General features: G+C 46.2%; 1 protein-coding gene across 1 annotated transcript; it reads right to left on the bottom strand.

Annotated features, from left to right (window-relative positions):
• Nucleotides 1-1,155: 1,155 nt before the first annotated feature.
• ST7L (suppression of tumorigenicity 7 like) lies at nt 1,156-20,559 on the bottom strand. Its single transcript, XM_069876146.1, has 16 exons — nt 20,379-20,559; nt 19,656-19,738; nt 19,136-19,295; nt 18,543-18,597; nt 17,796-17,911; nt 15,779-15,857; nt 15,374-15,528; nt 15,190-15,287; nt 14,475-14,589; nt 12,672-12,744; nt 11,956-12,058; nt 8,806-8,956; nt 8,593-8,685; nt 5,455-5,594; nt 1,920-1,998; nt 1,156-1,686 (listed from the first exon to the last, which is right to left on the bottom strand). The coding sequence occupies exons 1-15, from the start codon at nt 20,557-20,559 to the stop codon at nt 1,945-1,947; spliced, it is 1,656 nt and encodes a 551-aa protein (XP_069732247.1). The 3' UTR covers nt 1,156-1,686; nt 1,920-1,944.
• Between the last annotated feature and the right edge of the window lie 68 nt (nt 20,560-20,627).

Below are 20,627 nucleotides of genomic sequence, written 5' to 3'. Positions count from 1 at the left end.
CAAGGCAATTCAAACTGACCCGTGACCGATGGACTTGAGTGCTATTTCAGTGAACAGAGCAGGCTACAGCAAGCTTCCTCCATACAGGATTCAGAAACCAGAACCAGAGAATGGTTTGGATTGGAAGGGACCTCAAAGCCCATCCAGTTCCACCACCTCCTACCATATCAGGGGGCTCAAAGCCCCATCCAGCCAGTCCTTGAACGCTTCCAGGGATGGGGCAGCCACCACTTCCTTAGGCAACCTGGGCCAGGGCCTCCTCACCCTCATTCTTCCTAACATCTAATCTTGCCCCTTCCAATTTAAAGCCATTCCCTCTCGTCCTATCACTCCATGCCTTGGTTAGAAGCCTCTCCCCAGCTTTCCTGAAGCCCATTTTCAGGACTGGAAGCTGCTCCAAGGTCTCCCCAGAGCCTTCTCTTCTCCAGGCTGAACAATCCCAACAATTCACACCACCTCTGAAAGGTGCCATCAATGTCACAGCTTACCGCAATCCTACGGTGAAGACCATACACGTCAAATCCCCCTCACTGTTACAGGTAAGTGTATGTGTTTATCCATACAGTGTAAGATGAGAGACAGCTTTTCATGGGCTCAGAATTAGCACTGACCCACAAGCCTGTGCTATTTTTATTCCAACTAGCCTTGGCGAACGTGACTGCCTCCTCCGTGCCACGCAGCAGACCTGAGTGTGGAAATGCAGGCGTTTCCTCTAATGGGGGAGAGTGGAAACAGAGGTCACACCAAATACCTCACACCACTTGCCTGCCACAGCCATCCTTCCACCTCCACAGTAAACAAACCTTTGCAGTCAGTCTCAATTCCAACATATTCAGTATGTGACTCAATTCCTTTGATGAGAGCTCCACATCTCAGTTCTCTTTAGGTCTTGGTATCAACAATAACAGTGCTTTGGGCCAACACATGGAACTTCAGCCCCGTCCCTCCAAAGACTCTCACGCAGCTATTACCACCACTTCTGACAATGGGAGGTGGAACTGGATGATCTTTAAGGTCCCTTCCAACCCAAACCATTCTATGATTCTATGATTTCCTTGTGTAATGCAAGCTTAGAGGATACAGAAAAAAACACATCTTTGTTTGCATGCAGTAATCTGTATTAAAGAGATGACTAAGAAATCAACACATCTAATGTGTTAAGAAGCAACCTTTTAATAAAGAAAGCAGAACCATACTGTGCTGTTAACAAGTACTTTGAAAAAGGCCTATAAAATTCAATCTAAGCCAATTATCTGGTGCATCTGCAGCTGAGAAGGATGTGCTGATACTCTAAAACATCTGCCCAGTTAGTGTCCTCTCCCTTCTTACAGAGGAAGTATCGGCTTCCAGTTGCACAAGTGATTTAGGGCGCAACAAGTTATTGCCCAACAAAAGCTGTTTTCTTAGATGACTGCAGACTAAGGCCGAAGGAGAAATTCACAGGTTAAGCACCATTACCGACATGGAAGCCTGTCAAAGACACCAGTTTGAGAAGCACAGTTTTCTTCCTCGCTCCTAGGTGCAGGGGTCAGCTAAACTGCCAGGATGAGGCTTGTACAACAACGGAACTGAACCTGCAGGGAAAACACACTCCAGTCACACTGGAGTGGCTGATGCCAGAGGCTGGGCAGCAGGAGAACCTCGACATTTCCCATAACGAAGCTGAAGGTGAAGAGTCCCAAAGCACTGTAAGAAACAGAACACAACAAATTAGCTCAGTTTCAAAGACAATGTCTTTTTACAGACTCAAGGTACGAACAAACCACCACCCTGCATCTTTGCCTCAAGGAAACAAAGATATGACTCCTTCAATGCTGCTGGCACAAAACAGGCTTGTGGCAAGCACTAAATACCAGCCAAGACACACAAAGGAAGAACAAACCCTGCAGGAAACCGTAGCTCCAGCCCTGTCCACTCACCCCTGCGCTGCCTGGTGTGGTCCACTCAGCTGGAGGCCAGGACGCTGGGAGCACTCACCGGCCACAGCACCCGCAGCACCTGGGCAGAAGCAGGAGACGTTAGGATGGCATTTCCCCCTTGCAGCCGCCTGCAGTGCCAGACAGAGCAGGGAGGAGGGCAGCATATTTCCTGGGCATTCAGGCATGGATTATTTATGGATCATTGACTCAAACGTGTGAAAACTGAACAGAGAGTCCAGCACGACTGGCCAAACACGATCCATATTCTAGATGCCATCGGAAGAGCTCCAGAAATAAAGATGAGGCTAAAACAAATGGTGCAAACTCCCCTGCACCTTTTCAACCTATTCCCCTCATGTTATCCTTGCACATACCCTCTTTCCATGAGGCAGCAACTCATTTACTTTCAGGGTTTTACTTTGGCTCTCCTGGCTTCCATCATAACCTCAAATATTACATTAAAAAGGCTTTTAAAAGCTGACATTCCCAGCAGCATGGGAGACTCATTGCAGCTCCTTCCCTGCCTGCTTGCGTGTGGCACCTTTCCGTTAAGTGCATGAGTTAGGATGTAGATTAGCAAGGCAGGAAACCTTTGCCCTTGGCATTGACACTCGGCTGTGACAGGAGACGTCAGGCTGTTTCCCTATGGAGCCAGAGCCGCTCGCTGTGCGCTGGCAGGGAAGCGCACGGCTCCAAGCCGTACACATTTTCTCTTAGATAAGCAAAAGACTCAAGTGTTTATAAATATGAAAAGTTCAGCAGCTGGCTAAAAAAAGTTAATTCTCCCGGCTCACTTAATGAGCTTTGGGGAAAGTGCTCGAGGGGTTGCTCGGAAAGGAAAGCAGAGCAGAGCGTCGCAGAGAGCACAACTGGCAGCCAGGGCTCAGCTCATTCCTATTTTCTCTCTCGATGGCTGTTACCTGCACTCCTTTAACAGGGAGCATGGACCAACCTGAGAAATGTATTCTCCTAATCTCACACTCATAAATTAAAGAATTGTCTAATCCTTAAGTCCCATGACTTCTCTCTTCATTGTGAAAGTATAAGGCAATCCATACAAAAACACTTTGGAAGATGGATTGTCTGAGAATTTTGGCCAATTCCCTGAACAAGGAAGTTGTTTGCAGTGGGATTCAGCAGGAACACTTATTTTTTTCAATACTTCAATATTAACTAATACTAGTCTGTTCCATAAGGTTCTGCCCTAAAAATGAGATTGATTTGCTTTGAAGGTGAGCATGTTGATGTTTTCAGGAACCTCTGAGGTGAGCATTCACAATGCCTGCTGCCACCTTGCATCTCTGGTTGCCCTGAAGGAAGGGATCTCAGTGTCTTTATAAGATAGTACAGAAGGAATATCTTACATTACAGGACAACAGGGAACGATTCTGAGCTGAATGAGGAGAGATTGAGATGAGATCTTGGGAAGAAATTCTCATGCCCACAAATCCTTCCACCTGTGCACGACAACAAAAATCCCTCTGGCGCGGGTGCCAGGGCCAGGGAGCACGGAGGCCGCGCTGCCGCCCCTTCCGAAGGAGCCGCCTTGCAGCCGGTGCCAGCGCTCTGGGCTCTGCTGATGGTGTCTCACACTGTGTACATTGGAGCTAGGAAACGCTTCGTTGTGATTTTTGGCCACTTGGAATACTATAGCAATTTGCCAAGGTTTACCCTGTGATTTATTAGGGAGGAAACAAACTCAAGCACTAACAAATGAAAATATGTAAACTCTGACTTTTCAAGTCAATAGAAAGGTATTCAGATCCTTCAAACCCTTTTGAGGCACGCAGCTCGCTGTGCATTTAATCGCTGGAAATAACAGTTTGATTAACTGAAATGTAACCTAAGTAGTTATATTTAAACCACTCAGAGATTTAGAGTGAAAAATTCCCTATAGAGGACACTTTCCAATTGCCATTCCTAGAACAGTGTTCTAGATTTGCTGGAAATTCAACATCCTACTGGAAATCTTCACTTTTTCACTAAGCCCAAAGCACTCCAGTTCTACCACCTAGAGCTTTATTTTCCCAAATTACTAGAGTTAAAACACAGCATCATAAAGAAATAACTGAAAAAATGAAATACAGAAAATAATATTTTTTTTCCCAAGCATTTTTACTAAAGCATTCTTGGGTGAGAGGCGAGCACCAGTAAGGAATCATCAAATCATGCAATGGCTTGGGTGGGAAGAGACCTCAAAACCCGTTGAGTTCCACCCCCTGCCAGGGGCAGGGACACCTCCCACTGGATCAAGGGCTCCAAGCCCCACCCAACCTGGCCTTGAACACCTCCAGAGATGGTGAAGCCACCGCTGCTCTGGGGAACCTTGGCCAGGGCCTCCCCACCCTCATCATGAAGAATTTCTTCCTAATGTCTAATCTAAATCTTGCTCCTTCAAGTTTAAAGCCATTCCCCCTTGTCCTATCACTACGTGCCCTTCTGCAAAGCCAACTAGCAAGTACAAAGTCTTTTTTTAGGTTCAAGAAACCCAGCAGAGAGAACCTCACCAAGCAATTCTTTGTTAGCATAACATCTGACCTTGTATCTCTCTGGAAATCATACAACTCTGCTAATGCAGCCCTTGCAGAATTAATCAAGCAGATCATTAGCCCCTCGTTACCAAGATCCCAGCCAATTCTGAGCAGCACTGAGATTTGTCACTGGCGCGTCCAGCCGCATTCTCCAACACAAAGATCAACAGAACTGGGTGGAAATGAGGCCCCTCTCAGACCTGCATGACTTGGACACTGCGGACTAGAATCGCTAGTGAAGCCAACGCTGGTAGGAACAAAGTATTCTCAAGAAATAAGGCTTTCTTTACCTCCTGCGGCTTCATCACCTGTCGCATTAAACCAGCAAGAACGCACAAAGCCCTTCACCTTCCACTGTGACCAGTAATGTCAGAAAAAATGATTCGTGCAGAGTTCAGAGCTCTTTCCTTGCCACCCTGATCTACTGCACAAGATCCACAGTGCAATAAGGGCCACATAAACTGCACAGCTTAGTGCGAGAAGTGGTGAGGGGAGGGTGCCTCTGCAGTTTCTCCCTCTGGCAAAGTGGACAGCAGAGCTTTCACAACCCAGGCAAGGATGAAAAGGTTACAGCCAGCAACGCTAATGGATAAGCAAGGAAAAGAAACCCTAAGAAGAGCAGGGCAGAGGGAAGGAGAAGGGACACACGCACAGAACAGACCCCTAGACAAACAGCTCAGCTGCAAACACATTTACGTGTATTTAAAGCAGCACAGATGAGAAACACACCTGGCCAAAAGCCTCACTGCCACTGTCGAGTCTAATTTCTACCCTCAAACAAGTACTCAGTGACAGAACTGCAGCCTCTGAACATGTTCTCCAACTACATAACTGGAACCAGACGAGATACAAACCCATGGGTCTAGTTCCCAAAAGCGACAGCTGACCAGCTTCTGACCTCGGCTTGGAAGTTACTGACCAGAGCCTGCTTCACCACAGACCTCTAAACTCCCCAGGATCCCACGAGTCATCAAAGCAAGGCCCACGATGAAGGCAATACTCACAGCTTTTGCAAAGACAACCATCAGCTCAGGGAACTGGTGAGTGAGGAGGGCCAGCATGGCCGAAAAGGAGCAAAGGCCTGCTGTGAAATGGATGAAGAAGGGAAGCTCCTTCTGTGGGTAAACGGAGACTTCGTGAAATGCTGAAAGGAAAAAAAAACAGAGAATATTGAGGTTTGATCATCAAGGAGAGGCTTGTGCATTGTTCACACCATCTTATAAGACAGTTGTAGGCTTTCAGGAATAGTGTAGACTGGAGACTCCTGTGCAGCACACATCAGGTCCCAGTACTTACACTTCCCAACCCTTTCCCCCTACGTTTATTAGTCATTAGACTTCTCTCTTCCCAACCTCTTTTCACTCACATGGGCTTTATTTTTGAAACATTTTATCATGCTTAGTTTTTGGCGCCTCCTCTTCTAACAGGACAGAGGGACAAACAGTAAAACTCACAAGCTGTCAAAATCACCTAGGCCAATTTAAACAATTTGGGTGTTTTCAACCCCCTGAAGCGTTAACCCTGTCGCCTGGAGAGAACAGCACATCTTCTGACCCTCCAAGCAGCTCGGCAAGCACAAAACAGCCATGAGGTTACACACACAAGGTAGCTCCTTAGCGCTTTCCATAGATCCCCTGGCCACAGGCTACAGTAAATTTCTTCCGAGCAGCTGACAGAGCAGACCTCAAAGCAAACAGCACTAGGACAAGGTTATAAATCCTGCACGTAGCAGCTCCTTGCAATTTCCAATCAGTGCTCACAAAACGCAAGGGCAGTGGGCAGACAGGCTGAGGGCAGGCATGCGGGGCTTTCAGCACTCAGGGCGCTACTACTGGTTACAGCTCGGGAGTGTTGGGTGAGTGTGCAGCCACCAGGCTCCCGCTACCTGCAGCTCTGACCACGATCCAATGAGTTTAAAGAGCTTTTAATGAAGGAAAGAATAGACACAAATAATTATGAAAGGGCTGCATGCAGTCTGGTCCAGTGGGAGGTGTCCCTGTCCACAGCAGGGGTTGGAACTGGATGGGCTTTGAGGTCCCTTTCAACCCAAACCATTCCACGATTCTATGATTCTTGACAAGCTTTTTAAATTCTACCTCAAAAGGTGAGTAAGCCTGTTTGTAAAACAAGAAAATATAATTGTATTCATTTTGAAACCGCAGTCTGAGGTGGAAAAGAACACTTCACCCTCCCAATCTGAGTGCTGGCACATGGGAGCCACTGCTGTAGGAACAATCCCAGCAGAAGGGGCTTGTGCTGCTGCAACTCACAAATGGCAAAGCGCTCAGGGTTTGTTTTGCTGTTAAGCACATGATTTCGGAGCACAACTAACAGAACTTCTGGAGTTCCGTGTCTAATGTCCCATCTGAGGTGTTTAATGGGATCCTGGAGACTATCGATTCACCTTCTCAACAAGCCCCTAGGCCTGCTGGGCTGCGATACAGGAACAGGCTCCACTGAGAGATCAAAGAAACCACCTCTCTGACACAGAACCCTGCTCTGCTCTCCCGCTTAGTAGAAACTCACCTGATTTTTGAAGCAATATAATCCAAGAAGCATCCCAAATAAGTTAGGAATGTGTAAAGAACATTCTATTTGCACCAGTTTTTCCCTACATTGGGAAACTAAAACAAAATCCAACATACATGAGGACAACAAAAAGATAATTCTATATGTTCAGTCATTCAAGAATCAGTCAGACCAACACAGGATTCTTGAATCATTAACTTGTCACCTTTATTTTAAACAGATAAATTTAAAAACATTAAGTGTCAAGGTTTCTTGTGGAAGTACTGCAATAAAAGCATTAGGATGATTTTATTTACGGGTAGTTTTATATTTAAAGCATAACAGGAATGCGCGAGTGATCGTGTTGAAATATCTGCCAGTGTTGGTGTTTAATTATGCTGGGCAGCCTGCAATTTAGGGTTAGGAATTCCTTGTGCAATATCCTGCATAAGTGAGAAATGAGTAATTTAGAGCAGTCTGGGGGCAAATGGAAATTACACATTTTAAATATAACTTCAGGCTTTGAATAGAAACCCATTGGTGCAGGTTTCCTTCCCACAGCTGTGGTCTCGCTGGGTCTGGTCTGCCTGTGCTTTCACAGTAGCCCTGGCCAGTCCCACAGGACCTTCATGATGTAAAAGTTCACCCCTAAAGGAATTCTATTAACATTTACTACCTAATACCTACTACCCAATTCTACCTAAATTAACGCTATTTTCCTAAATAAGATGAGCGCAGACCCTAACGGTTTAGTTTGTTTGCCTCACCTAAAGACAAAACCCACAAAGGTTCTTAATTGCATAAAGTAATTGGGAAGCAATGGGCAGCTGGAGCCTGACTTGCAGTGCCAAGCATGAGCACGAATCCATACAGATACCTATGTGGATGAAAACTCCCAGGAAAGCAAACTGTCCTGATGCGCCAACGGATTGATGACAGAAAGCGAGACGTGTTCTACAAAGCTATATATTCAGCCTGGAGAAGAGAAGGCTCCAGGGAGACTTCAGAGCAGCTTCCAGTACTGAAAGGGGCTCCAGGAAGCTGGGGAGGCGCTTTTTACTAAGGCATGGAGCGACAGGATGAGGGGCAATGGCTTTACACTGGAAAGGGGAAGATTTAAATTAGGCATTTGGAAGAAATTCTTCATGATGAGGGTGGGGAGGCCCTGGCCCACACGGGCCAAAGCAGTGGTATCTGCCCCATCCCTGGAGGTGTCCAAGGCCAGGCTGAATGGGGCTTGGAGCTCCTGATCCAGTGGGAGGTGTCCCTGCCCATGGCAGGCGGTTGTACTGCATGGGCTTTGAGGTCTCTTCCAACCCAAACCATTCCACGATTTGATGATTTAAAGAACTGGTCCATTTTGCTGTTCTCAGAGCTGGCCACCCTCAGCCTGAACGTACCACACAGACTGTGTCTCCAAAGGACTCGTTATCACGGACCTGAGCTGACATTTACCACACACACAGGGCAAGTGCTTCACCATCACTAGGTGGGGGGACATTAACAAACAGCTGAACCCCCCTGCTCAGGGAGCTCAAACTAGAACAACCCCAGTAAGGTAAATACCAAATACCATAGACCGAACGCATCCCTAGCTTGTGTTTTATTATCATCACTGCTTAGAAACCACTTACTTGGCAGCAGTTCTCTGTCTGCTGTTTCTGTGCAGCTTGGATAGGGATAGAAAAGATGGCCTTTCTCTAGCGGGTAGGGGATCATCCGAAAGGCTGGAAAAAGAGTGGGTGATGTTACATCTGGATATAAACCAAGGGATCACTTCTCACAACAAGAACAATTGTGTCTGAGGCAAATAAAGGCACAGAGATTGGGCCAGGAGAGATACTTACTGCCCTCCCAGGTGCAGTGCAGCAGGTTCAGAGCCCCTTCTATCCTCTTCCAGTGCTGGAGGTGAAAAAATGCATACGCCACTGCCTCACTGTCCCCTCGCTTCAGAATATGCTCTGGAGGTAGCACTAAGCTTTTCATCTCTAGCAAATACTGAAAGTAAAAATGGAAAGCACATTTTGTTACATGGAATAGTCCAAAATCATTAATTGGGATAAACTAATGAACATTCAAGACGTAACTGAGCAGATCACGCACAATTCTGCCTGTTAAAGAGACAGCCCAGCCCCAACGCAGTGCATACAGCACGTGAAGGGAAAGGCAACACGACCACGGCTGGGCAAGAGGCTCCTAAACTGGGGGTTCCACACTCATAATATCAGGGAAAACAGCATCATCAGTAAGGTGAAACAAAACCACATTCTCATGGAATACACAAAGTACAAAGGCGCAGGTACCCGAGCGACAAGCTTGAGCTGATGAAGAACTCACCAGCAGTATTTCTGCTCATCATTAAATCCCCGAACATTTCAGTGTACGAGGCTGAGCACTCGGCAGCTCCCAAGTACAAGGAGCAGCCCAGAAACCAAAAGAAGAACAAACCAAATCCAAATTGTGGTTTAATGTGGTTTGGCTGGACCATCACATAGCATTTCTGAGTTCAGATGGTTCCAGTTCCAGCAGAACATCTGATGCACAGAAGGGTCAAAGCACACAAGGATTCATCGCTTCCCTTGAAACACAGGGTTTTCAGTTTTGTTTTCTTGGGATGCTTTCAGACAAGACAGGTATCCATTTGAACTTTGCTTTTAAAAGCAGACGAGCAATTTTACAGGCATGAAATGATAGCAGCAGCTGCAGCATTTACCTGTGAGCTGCCCTCTCCTAGCTCACTGCTCTCCTGCTCTCTCCTAGCGTCTCATCCAATAACAGCCAAAGTTAATCCACATCTTTGATCAACGTAGCCAGCAATCCCTTCGCCTGTCTCCCCAACTATAAGAATGCAGCGAACTCGTCAGTTTGTTTCAGCAGATGCCACAACCCATGAGATTATTTACTAATCCAGTTGGAGGACTTAACTTTTCCCATTCAGACTCTTGAAGGAATGCAGGAGGGGTTGTGCCCCAACCACATAAAGCACATTTACTGCCTGGCTAGGTTCTCCTCGCAGTGCCTTGGGCCTGCACTCCGCAGGCTAATATTCCCGCTAATCCCCTCTAATCCTCTGCAATTTTTTCTTTTTAGGGTTTTTTTTAACACAGTAAAGGATCACTCGCACAGGGCTGCTGTGGGAAAATGGTCTCAGATAGCTGACCCCTGACCTGACTCTTCATGGTCTCCGCAGCACCCACTTTTCATTGTCCTGACCGCACGGAGAGCGAGAGAATAAAAGCAGCGGTGGTGGGGAAGCCCCACTGCAACCACTGCCACAGCAGTGCTGAACTCCGGGATGTCTCTGCACCCACGTCACCACAGAAAAGTAACAATTACACCGGTTAGTAGGCTTCCAAGTCTGTGTTCAACCATAAGACAGGTGAGGTATCAGCACTGAAAAGCATTTGCAGATTTAAGCCAGTCATTCTACACTATAAAACCTGTAAGATATTCAGAAGGTGACTGGAAAAGATTGTTTCATCTGTTACCAAAATGTGGTTACGCATCTCCAATCTCAAACAGCAGAAGAGTCACATTTTTCTAACATTGTAAAATGCCTCCCCATCTTTCCAAACAAACTCACTCCTGTAAAAGCAGAGCTCAGAACAAAGGGAAACACATGCTGTCTTATTTTCCTTATGCAAAGTGATGTTATGTGCAAAGAAAACCACTTTCATCAGATGCAAGAACAGAGGGATTTCTACTTTCCACACTCATTTATTTTTGGTCCATGGGACAGCACAGACAGAAAACTCAAACCTCACGTTTTCTTCCCTGCTAGTCCCCTGTAACCCTCTGGGGAAGTTGCTGCACTGGTTGGTGCCCTCCTTCACTTGTTTGCTTTGACTGTGAGCATTTCAGAGCTCCAGAGAGCCAGCACCAGTAAAATTCTGTCTTGTCATCTCATAAATTGACGTTTCAAAGCAATAATGAAATAAAAAATAAATCATGGAAACTGGACAAGGATAGAATCAGAAGAGAAGACCAAACTACTGAAACCTGGCATCAGTTTCCATGCTTGTCAGCAGAACCACAGAACATATTTTGCAAAAAGCCCATTTGAAACGATATCCAACATCTCTACAAAGGTGTGGAGGCTCCTGACACAACTGGAGAACACACAAAAGGACTTCCAGATAACGATAATGCGTTATAATCTTCTCCCCCTAAAGGCAGAGGCTAAAGAAAAGTCTGTCTGAGACTGTCTGAAATGAACTTGCTCCGCTCTTGATCAGTCATGCACACCAGCAGCAATTTCTCCCAGCAATTAGCTTGCTCGGTGCACATTCTATTGGATTGGACAGGCAGACAGGACGGGGCGGCGGGATAATTCGAGCCTTCACAGCAACAGCCACTCAGGCTCCACCGTCATTTGCAGAGGATTAGATCCAGCACTAAGCCAACCTTCTGCACTCAAGGTTTCACACTGAACCCATCACCAGTGCTACTACAGTAAAAGGCAACATAAGATTTTACTGTCACACAGTGCTTGGTGAGATCTGCATCCTGGCCATTTCAAGTAACACCAGACATTAAATTACAGACGGTAGCAACACTAATTTACATATGGATGAAAAAAATGAGGAACTGTAACTCCTTCAATAACCTCAGCACTGGAGCTTTGCTTGGAAGCGCAGCAGAAAAAGCATTCTGAAGTACTATGAGTATTTATTGCTGGGAGAACTTGATTTGTCTTCAGGGATTTTAAATATTGAAATTTATATTGATTAATGCTCACCCTTACCCAAAAGGCCTTTGTTAATGCATTACTGGATTGTCCAGTCGCTCAGAGAATTGAGTTTAAACATCACCTCATGGCTAATTCTGGCCACTAAATGTTTATGATGCAAATGCTATCATGCTAACAACTCAACAGCCGGAGCCATAACCACCCTCAAGAAAACACAGGGCTAGAAAGGCCCAAACAATGATGATAACATAACAGAATAACTTTTAGAAGACAAGAAGTGGCCCAATAGCAAATCAAACACTCTCACCTTTGGAACGTGAGGGTTAAATTCCACAGCTCTGTGAATTGCTTCCACAGCATTAATTTCTGCTGTACTGAGCCCTCTTTTAGAGGCAGTTTCTGGTGAGAACCTGAAGGGAAAAATGTATGTTGAACAGTAGTAACAAATAATAAAAGCTAACCAGGCGTTTATTTGCATTGTAAGTTGGTATTTGCTAAAAACTGACTGATTTATCGAGAAAAACACCCCTTCTAAGAGACAAATACTCCTGTTAATCTAGGTATCTTGATCGCCATCCTATTACAGTTATGTTCAACTTCTTGAACCTTTGTGTCCAACACGTACAGTAATTGAGTGCCCAGCCCTTCCTAGGATTGTTACAACGTCACCTGCTCAGCAGCAGAGCCAGAATCAGCTGCACAAATGGACCAGAATGAAAGTGAAACGCCAGCGTAAGCCACCACAAACACCCTGCGCCCAACCCACAAAATAAAACTGCTGAGCATCGCAGGCAAGACTCTGAAAACAAAACTGATGCAGAAATGTGTGTACAGCAGCCCCTGAAAAACATCCCCACCTGTATGAACTTTAGGGATGCTTAAGAGAAACTTTACAACCACATACACAAATGTGTATAAATACACTTAAGTTGCTTGTAGAAATAACTGCTGCACGTTGAATTTAGACCTTTCTAGTCCCTACCTTACAGCACAAACCTCTGTTTTCGCCAACATGCTGCTTACCTCTCTGAAACGGCTCTGGCTTTCAGAAGGGCAGCTGTGTAGCAAATCGCTGCTGACTTTGGAAGACTGATATCTAAGATAAAATGAAATAATTGAGCTGTGAGATTCTAAGGTAAGACAAACATTTTGAAACCACAAAGATTTTCACTTGGGCAGACTATGAATGTAACATCTGGAATATTTCAGCTCCGATTAGACTTAGGTTAGACATTAGGAAGAAATCCTTCACAGTGAGGGTGGGGAGGCCCTGGCTCAGGTTGCCCAGGGAAGCCGTGGCTGCCCCATCCCTGGAGATGTCCCTGCTAATGGCAGGGGGGGCTGGAACTGGATGGGCTTTAAAGTCCCTTACAACTCAAACCATTCCATGATTAAAAACACTGAATTTTGTTCCCCAGTCTTCTCTCTGGCCACTAGTCTCACATTAAAACTTCAGCTGTAGGTGGCAAAGAGTTATTTTTATCCTCTAAACACACTAAGACATTGAAACTTAACTGAAAGATAAATGTGTGTATAAAAACTTACTTAAGAACAGTGCACTTGTTCTGTATTAATCCACGAAGGTATAATATAAGCTCTAATCTTCACCTAGTATTGCAACTGTACGTGAACAGAGTTTTACAATGAAACAGGGGCTGATGAGAAGCTGACCAAAAAAATTACAATATAGACAAGCAGACGGATTTTAACAAAAATGCACTTTCCACTCTGTTACAGTTTCATGGGGAAAAAATCTATTAGTTGTAGGTTTTGCGGCATACCTGCAGCCAAGTTTGAACTGACAATTACAGATGAGAAGGTTCACACTCTGCAGCACGAGTTTACTTTAAAAGCAGACAAAGTCTGGGGTCCAGTTCCCATGCACCACGCTGTGCATAGTCAGATGGTCCCTGCTTTTTTTGTAAATCCCATCCTGGCCTTGTCCATCACTTCCTAGAAGTCTGGCTGTCACGTCAAGCAAAACACAGGGGCGCTACAGAGTTGGAAGCTCATGTTCAATTCTCCAGATGCTTAGAAAATAAAATCAGCAACGCTTTCTTAAGAAAGTGTCGCAATTCCTGGTGCTAACATGAAGAAGCACCAGGAAAAGAACAAATGGTTTTGTCAAATTCTTAAGAATCCATGCAGGAGAACGTGGACAGCCATGAAGATGATCCAAGGGCTGGAGCACCTCCTTTACGAGGACAGGCTGGGAGTTGGGGTTGTTCAGCCTGGAGAAGAGAAGGCTCTGAGGAGACCTTATAGCAGCTGCCAGTACTGAACAGGGCTCCAGGGAAGCGCTGAGTTGAGATGCAAAATGAAAGCAAACTGCCCATTTAATGGCTGCACCATTTAATGGACCGAGGCCTTCACGCCACCAGTCCCTGACAGGCAGGACCATGAAAGGCACACAGTACCACACAGCCAAGAGGTCAAGCTGGAAGACAATAGAAAGGAAAACCACCTTGTCCTGCCTATTTACATCTATTACTTAGGGGCTGTGTGCTGACTGGAAAAGGCTGAGGAATTAGGGCATAACCAGGGATAAAGAGATTAAAACATTAAAACAATCCCTGAACTGAAGCAGAGCGAGCTCCAAGTTTTCTAAGTAACTTACGTCCATAACAAGTCATTAAATTTGACCTCGTCGTTCAAAATGAAAACAACGTGACATGCGCTCTGGAAGCAGCTTTTTGCTGCCAATGAAAAGGATCCAGTCAATCAGCCAAGATCATGGGCAGAGTCCTGCTCTTGGACAGGCTCCTCTCACCCACTTCACCCATGCTCCACCCAACACCACCACTATTCCCAGTACACATCACGTACCATCATACTTTGCTAAAACAGCCTGGACATCTGCGTAAGCCTGTAGCTCCAGCAGTGCCTCCAGGAGGTTCTCATGAATATTTAGCATGCTGAGAAGCGGAAACTCTTTCATCAGCTGCGAATCGGTAAGGAGAAACAGATCAGGCACATCCAGAATCACACCCATATCCCAGCTAATTGATTACTCAACAGAAATCAGCACAGTAACGTAAGCTTCTCCAATGCTCTGTTCCTCCCCATGGTTAAACTGGCATGTAAGCAGCAGGAGAAGAATTGCATCACTTCTACCTTTAAGGCATCACTTTTTTCCTGTATTCATAGCCACCTACTGGAAAACAAGCAAGCAAAAGTTCAGCTCTGAGCCCAAATCTGCACTTCTCCCACTGGGAGTTCCTCTGGTCACTGATATTTTCCTGTGTAAAAATAACTCGTGATACACCTTGGGCAACCGAAAGAAAACTTACGGTGATGTGTCAAAGTAGCCAGCTTTATAAGTTAGTTTTGAGTCAAGCAAACTGGACCACAGAACTGTGAATAATAGAAAAAATTAAAATCTAGATGTAGGAACTGAAAAAATGGTTATCAAAAAAATCATGTGCAAATCACACTGGAAAATAATGCAATTATGTTCATTATGACGCCTAAAAAGGAACTTTAAACCATCAGTTCGAACAATGTGACTGACAACAACAGGAGATGCTTGCTTTTTACTCACATCTCTCATCATTTTTACTGCTTCTCGTATTCTTCCCAGCTTTCTCGCACACATGGCCAGTCTCCTTTTCACATACACCAACACATTGGTGTCTCTTCCTGATCAGAAGACAAAAACCACCAGTCTATCAGTGTCAACTCTTATATCTCCTTCCCTCTCTCAAGAAACCCCACCAAAAACTTACTCAGCTGTGCTTCGTGCTGGGGACTCTGTGAATGGCAGTTCTGGGATCTCCTGTAGATCATTTCTCCTGCTTTCAGAGCCTGCTTGAAGTATTTCTCGGCATCAACAATAGTCGTTGCCTCTTCCTCAGCCAGCAGGACGTATGCAGTGGCACAGCTGTCACAGGAAAAAAACACCAATGATTCTGAGGGACAACACAAGAGAGCAGGAAAGCTGGTTTTTAAAGGACACAACACTTCAGTGTAACCAACAGCCAAATGTGCAATGCTTGGTTATAAAAATCCCCCTTAAACTACTCAGAACTTTACAAAATCGCAATTATTAAAACAAAAAAACCAAGCTCAGTATTGCTCTGCTTCATCTTTCACACTGGAAATACAGCAATTGAACTTATCTCTAAACTTACTCGTTGTTCAGCTCCAGAGCTTGGTATGCTGCTTTAATCCGGGCTTGAGGGTTTCTTTCTCGCCACGCTTTCTGCATCACTGTTGCAAAGACACGGAAAGGCTGGTGAGGGACGGAGGCACGGGGGAGCCAGCACTGGCACCACTGCCTGCCTGGGCCTCAGCAATACAGGAACATCCGCTTCTTGTTTGCGAATTCCTACTTGCCATATGACTGCTACAGGGAAGAGTAAACAAGATTTAATTCCAGTATGAGCTCCTATTAAAAACAGCAGAATCTCACAACTTTTCTTCGTGAAGCTGGAGAAGGGGCTGGAAAGAAGCCTTATGAGAAGTGGCTGAGGGAGCTGGGGTCATTTAGCCTGGAGAAAAGACTGTTGGGTGACCTTATCACTGTCTACAACTGCCTGAAAGGAGGTTGGAGTGAGGTGGGAGTTGGTCTCTTCTCCCAAGCAACAGGCAATATGAGAAGAGGAAATGGCCTCTAGTTGCACCAGGGCAGGTTCAGATTAGACATCATGAAAACTTTCTTCACATAAAGGGTTCTCAGGCACTGGAACAGCTCCCCATGGAGGTGGTTGAGTCATCATCCCTGGAAAGGTTCAGAAGCCAGGCAGGCGAGGTGCTCAGGGAACTGGTTTAGTAGTGTATAGGTACAGTTGAACTCTATGATCTCAAAGGTCTTTTCCAAGCAAACAATTCTATGATTACACCCCATGTTTAATTTAAGAAAGCATCACCGGGGAGACTATTCATTGCCCATTCAAGAACTCCCTCTCCAAGGAGCAGGCACAGCTCACACAATCAGGCAGATGTACAATTTCCAAATCACTACAGATTGTTGGAAATGTTTCCCAAACCTTGTTGAAAGCTTGGCAGGAGTGATTGTTAAACAGGTTCTCGCATGAACCTGCACAGAGCTGCAATTTAAGCTTTCCAACACGGCTTCAAAGAAACCAGCGACAGAGGATGCTGTGTCTCGCACAAGTATTGCTTCCTACTGAAATGTTTAGACAACTACCATGTCAGAAAGGGTTCGGTAATTTCTTTTTACCTTCACAAAGCCCATTCAAGCAGCACAACACAGAAAACAACTGAAGATATACTGTAATAATGTGTTCTATGAAGCCATTAGAAAGATAAAATCTATTCAAAAGAGTTGTTTGCCTCACAACTCGAACTCAAACTTACACTCCCGTAAGTACTACGTTTCCGCACCACACTTCCATGGGGGAAAAAATGAAAACCCCAAACTGCAAACTAACACTCAGCAAAAGAAAACACACGTGGAGCTACCATCTTCTGTGCAGAACTGACAGCTTTCACACCAAATAACAGCTCTGAAAGAGCTCCAGAGCCTCACTCTTGTGGGGTCCCGTCTCTGGCCTATCTCAAGCACAATAAGAAAACCAAAGACTCCATACATGTTTCTTTTGGAACAAATCCTTCTGCTGTCCGACAAGAATAACGTGGAAAAATGGTCAAGTTTTCTTTTGGAAACAAAATATTAGTCTTGGCTTAGGCAGCGAGACAATACATGGCCTTGATGAAACAAAAACACACTGCTCCTATTGGGCATGACAAGTCGCGCTTCCGGAACCCAACACACGGACAAGAACTTGCACCCAGGCTGACAATAACCAGGTAGAGAATGTTTATTGTGCTAAAAATGTGGAACACAGTGAAAATCGCCTGGAGACGGCACCATCCATCACTAAGGTTTAAATGAGAGCGTGTTGAGAAGGCAATCCAGGTTTCTAATATCACACTGGCTTTAAAATATATCAAGACCCTGGCAGACTTCAAGTCAGCAGAGAAAGCACAACGTTAAAAAAAAAAATCAAAATCTTTTCACTCAATATATCTACTACATCTCCTAAGCAGTAAGAAAAGGCTGCCATCTCACAAAATATTTGACCTAACTTATGCAAAGTGCATCAAAAACACCCACTTGACACTCTTCAACAGCCTCATACACTACAGATACAGCATCAGACCCTACAGATACATCATCTGTACCTGTATCCGATGGCCGAAGGGCGTCTGTATCGCACGTGAAAAAGTTCTGATGATCCTGAGCAGACAAATTCATGTCGTAGTACGTCAGTGGCTCCTTCCCAGTCACCCACATGTATCTGTAACAGGAGAAATCTCAGTGAGAGGCACTCGGAGTGAGGAGGAGAGTGGATGTGCTCAGTAACTGACGCCAGGGAGATGACATTTGTTAGTAAGAGCCTGGAGCTACCAGTGTCCAAGCACCATCGTTCCATCTGTACTGGTTGCCAGAAGGCTCCCCAACGAGTGGGAAAATGTGGTTTTGATCCTAAAGTTCAAAACAACTTGGGAACTGGCTTCCTAGGAAGCAGATTTTCCTAAGAAATAACACAAGGAGACTCATAACACAGCCACGTTGGTTTAATAAAAGAGAATTTAGATGCAGAATCACTGTCTCAACCTCTTAATAAAGCAATAACAGCTGAGAGAACACTACTTCCATAGAGTCTTTGAAAACAGGAGGGAAGTAATTCTAGGAATTATTTTCTCCTACTTTACTCTCAACACCCGATGATGTGACAGCAATATTTGCATTCTCAACACCAAAACTGCCAAAGCTTGGACAGGTGCCTCTTAAACATCGATTATGCCCAGGAGCTTAGCCAACTCTCAGCTGCCTCCCCACACTGCTGGAGCAAGCTCTGTGAAGAAGCCACCTGTATGTTCCTAATTCACTTCAAAAACACACAGTGGAAAGTAAGACCATACTACCTGCTGTACTCTGCCCCTCTGAAAAGGTTGAGAGGATTCCGCCACACTTTGCACTCTGGAAATATAAAACAGAAGTACTTTTTGAATTATGAGCACAAGAAATGCTCCCTTGCCTTTAAGATGCAGCAATGCACATGCAAGATTACCGTCAAAAGTTGCTTTGATGTTATTTTTATATGACCCGACCACAATCACATCATCATCTTCTCTCTAACCCTCTGCTATCCCATAATGATCATTGTTCCCCAACATTGCTGGGTACAAAAGAACATGGTGGACAGATTAAACACTGTCATCTCTAATTGCACAGTGTTCACCTTGCATATATTTAAATCAGCAAATACTTAACAGTAGTGAAATAATTTTAGCTAAATCTGTAGTACGTTTTCTAAAAGATGCTTTTAATAATGAATATTTTGGATCTAAGATACATTATTACTTCAACTTCCCCATTTTTACGCAACCGTACTGAGATGCATCCTTTTCTCCCATTACTGCAAGCCGCGACAGAGAGTAAAAGCCATCTAAAACCCCATCCACACGAACCAGCCACTCCGAAGCTCAGAGAAACCACCAAGAAATGTTCCTCTCACCTGGCATGTTCTGCCTGCTTGGCTCATTCTCTCCAGCCAAGAAGGCTACAGGAGCTGGGGGGCTGTTTTCCACACCGCCGATGAGCGGCCTCAGGTGGCTCACGGAAACCTGCTCGATGAAGGACGTGCCGTACTTGCGGAAATGCCACCACTCAAACACCTGCCACGGGGGAGAAAGCGCCAGAGACTTCTTTAGGCAACAGCCTTCCGATGTAAGCATCGGTGATGATGGAACACCTCAAGGGATGGGGCAGCCACAACTGCAACCCCAGCCTCACAAGAAAACATTTCTTCTTAAGAGTTCACCTAAATTGCCCCCTTTCAACTTAAAAAAAAAGACTTCCCACAGCCTCACGCCAAGGTACAGCGCACAGAGCAAAGCTATCACAGAACAAGCTCCTTCCTAGAACAAAGGCACCCTCTAGAGTCTGACCCAAAACCAAGCTGATAGCTTTAACATCCCGTGAACACAACCTGGAGGTACTTGGGTTGTTTAAACAGATTAAAACTGACTACTTACAAATATCAGCCCAGATATGAAAGATGAAGTCACCGTCAGGGCGAAGTAGAATTTGGGTGTCAAAGTGCTTAAGAAAACGGTCACTGGTGGGAGAAACAAGAACAGGGACTTAACAGGGGGACTGAAAAACACAAATTAAACAATGTCCCACCAGCTCCCTCACTGGACCTCAGCCCCCCCACCCTCCCAAACCCTCCCCACTGGCCCCCAGTCCCCATCACTAGCCCCCCGCAGTATCTCCCATCCTCCTGACACCCCTCACTGGCCCCCAGACACCCCAAACCCCCTTTATTGGCCCTGAGACACCCCTCACTGGCCCCCAGACACCCCAAACCCCCTTTACTGGCCCCGAGACAGCCCTCACTGGCCCCCAGACACCCCAAACCCCCTTTACTGGCCCCGAGACAGCCCTCACTGGCCTCCAGACACCCCAAATCCACTTTACTGGTCCCCAGACACCCCAAACCCACTTTACTGGCCCTGAGACACCCCTCACTGGCTCCCAGACACCCCAAGCCCCCCTTTACTGGCCCTGAGACAGCCCAAACTCCCCTCACTAGCCCCTAGACACCCCAAACCCGCTTCACTGGCCCCCAGACACCCTTCACAGGCCCCCAGACAACCCAAATCCCCCTTTACTGGCCCTGAGACACCCCAAACTCCCCTCACTAGCCCCTAGACACCCCAAACCCGCTTCACTGGCCCCCAGACAGCCCCCCTCACCGGCCGCCGCCCCGTCCCGCAGCCGCAGCGGCCCCCGCAGCGCCAGGCAGCAGAGGCCGACGGCGGCGGCCACGGCCAGCACCCCGCGAGCCCAGGGCGCCGCCGCCCGCCGCCGCAGCTGCTCCCAGCGCCTCAGCGCCCCGGCCGGCCCCGGCGGGGCCCGCTCGCCGCCCTCCGCCATGCCCGGCCCCGCGATGGCGGCCGCGCGGCCTCTGCCCGCAGCTAAGATGGCGGCGCGCGCGCTTCCGG

Source organism: Phaenicophaeus curvirostris, chromosome 24, assembly GCF_032191515.1.
Source record: "Phaenicophaeus curvirostris isolate KB17595 chromosome 24, BPBGC_Pcur_1.0, whole genome shotgun sequence".
NCBI classification, from domain to species: domain Eukaryota; kingdom Metazoa; phylum Chordata; class Aves; order Cuculiformes; family Cuculidae; genus Phaenicophaeus; species Phaenicophaeus curvirostris.
Note: the sequence above shows the minus strand (reverse complement) of the source record. Positions and strands in the feature narration are given on the sequence as shown.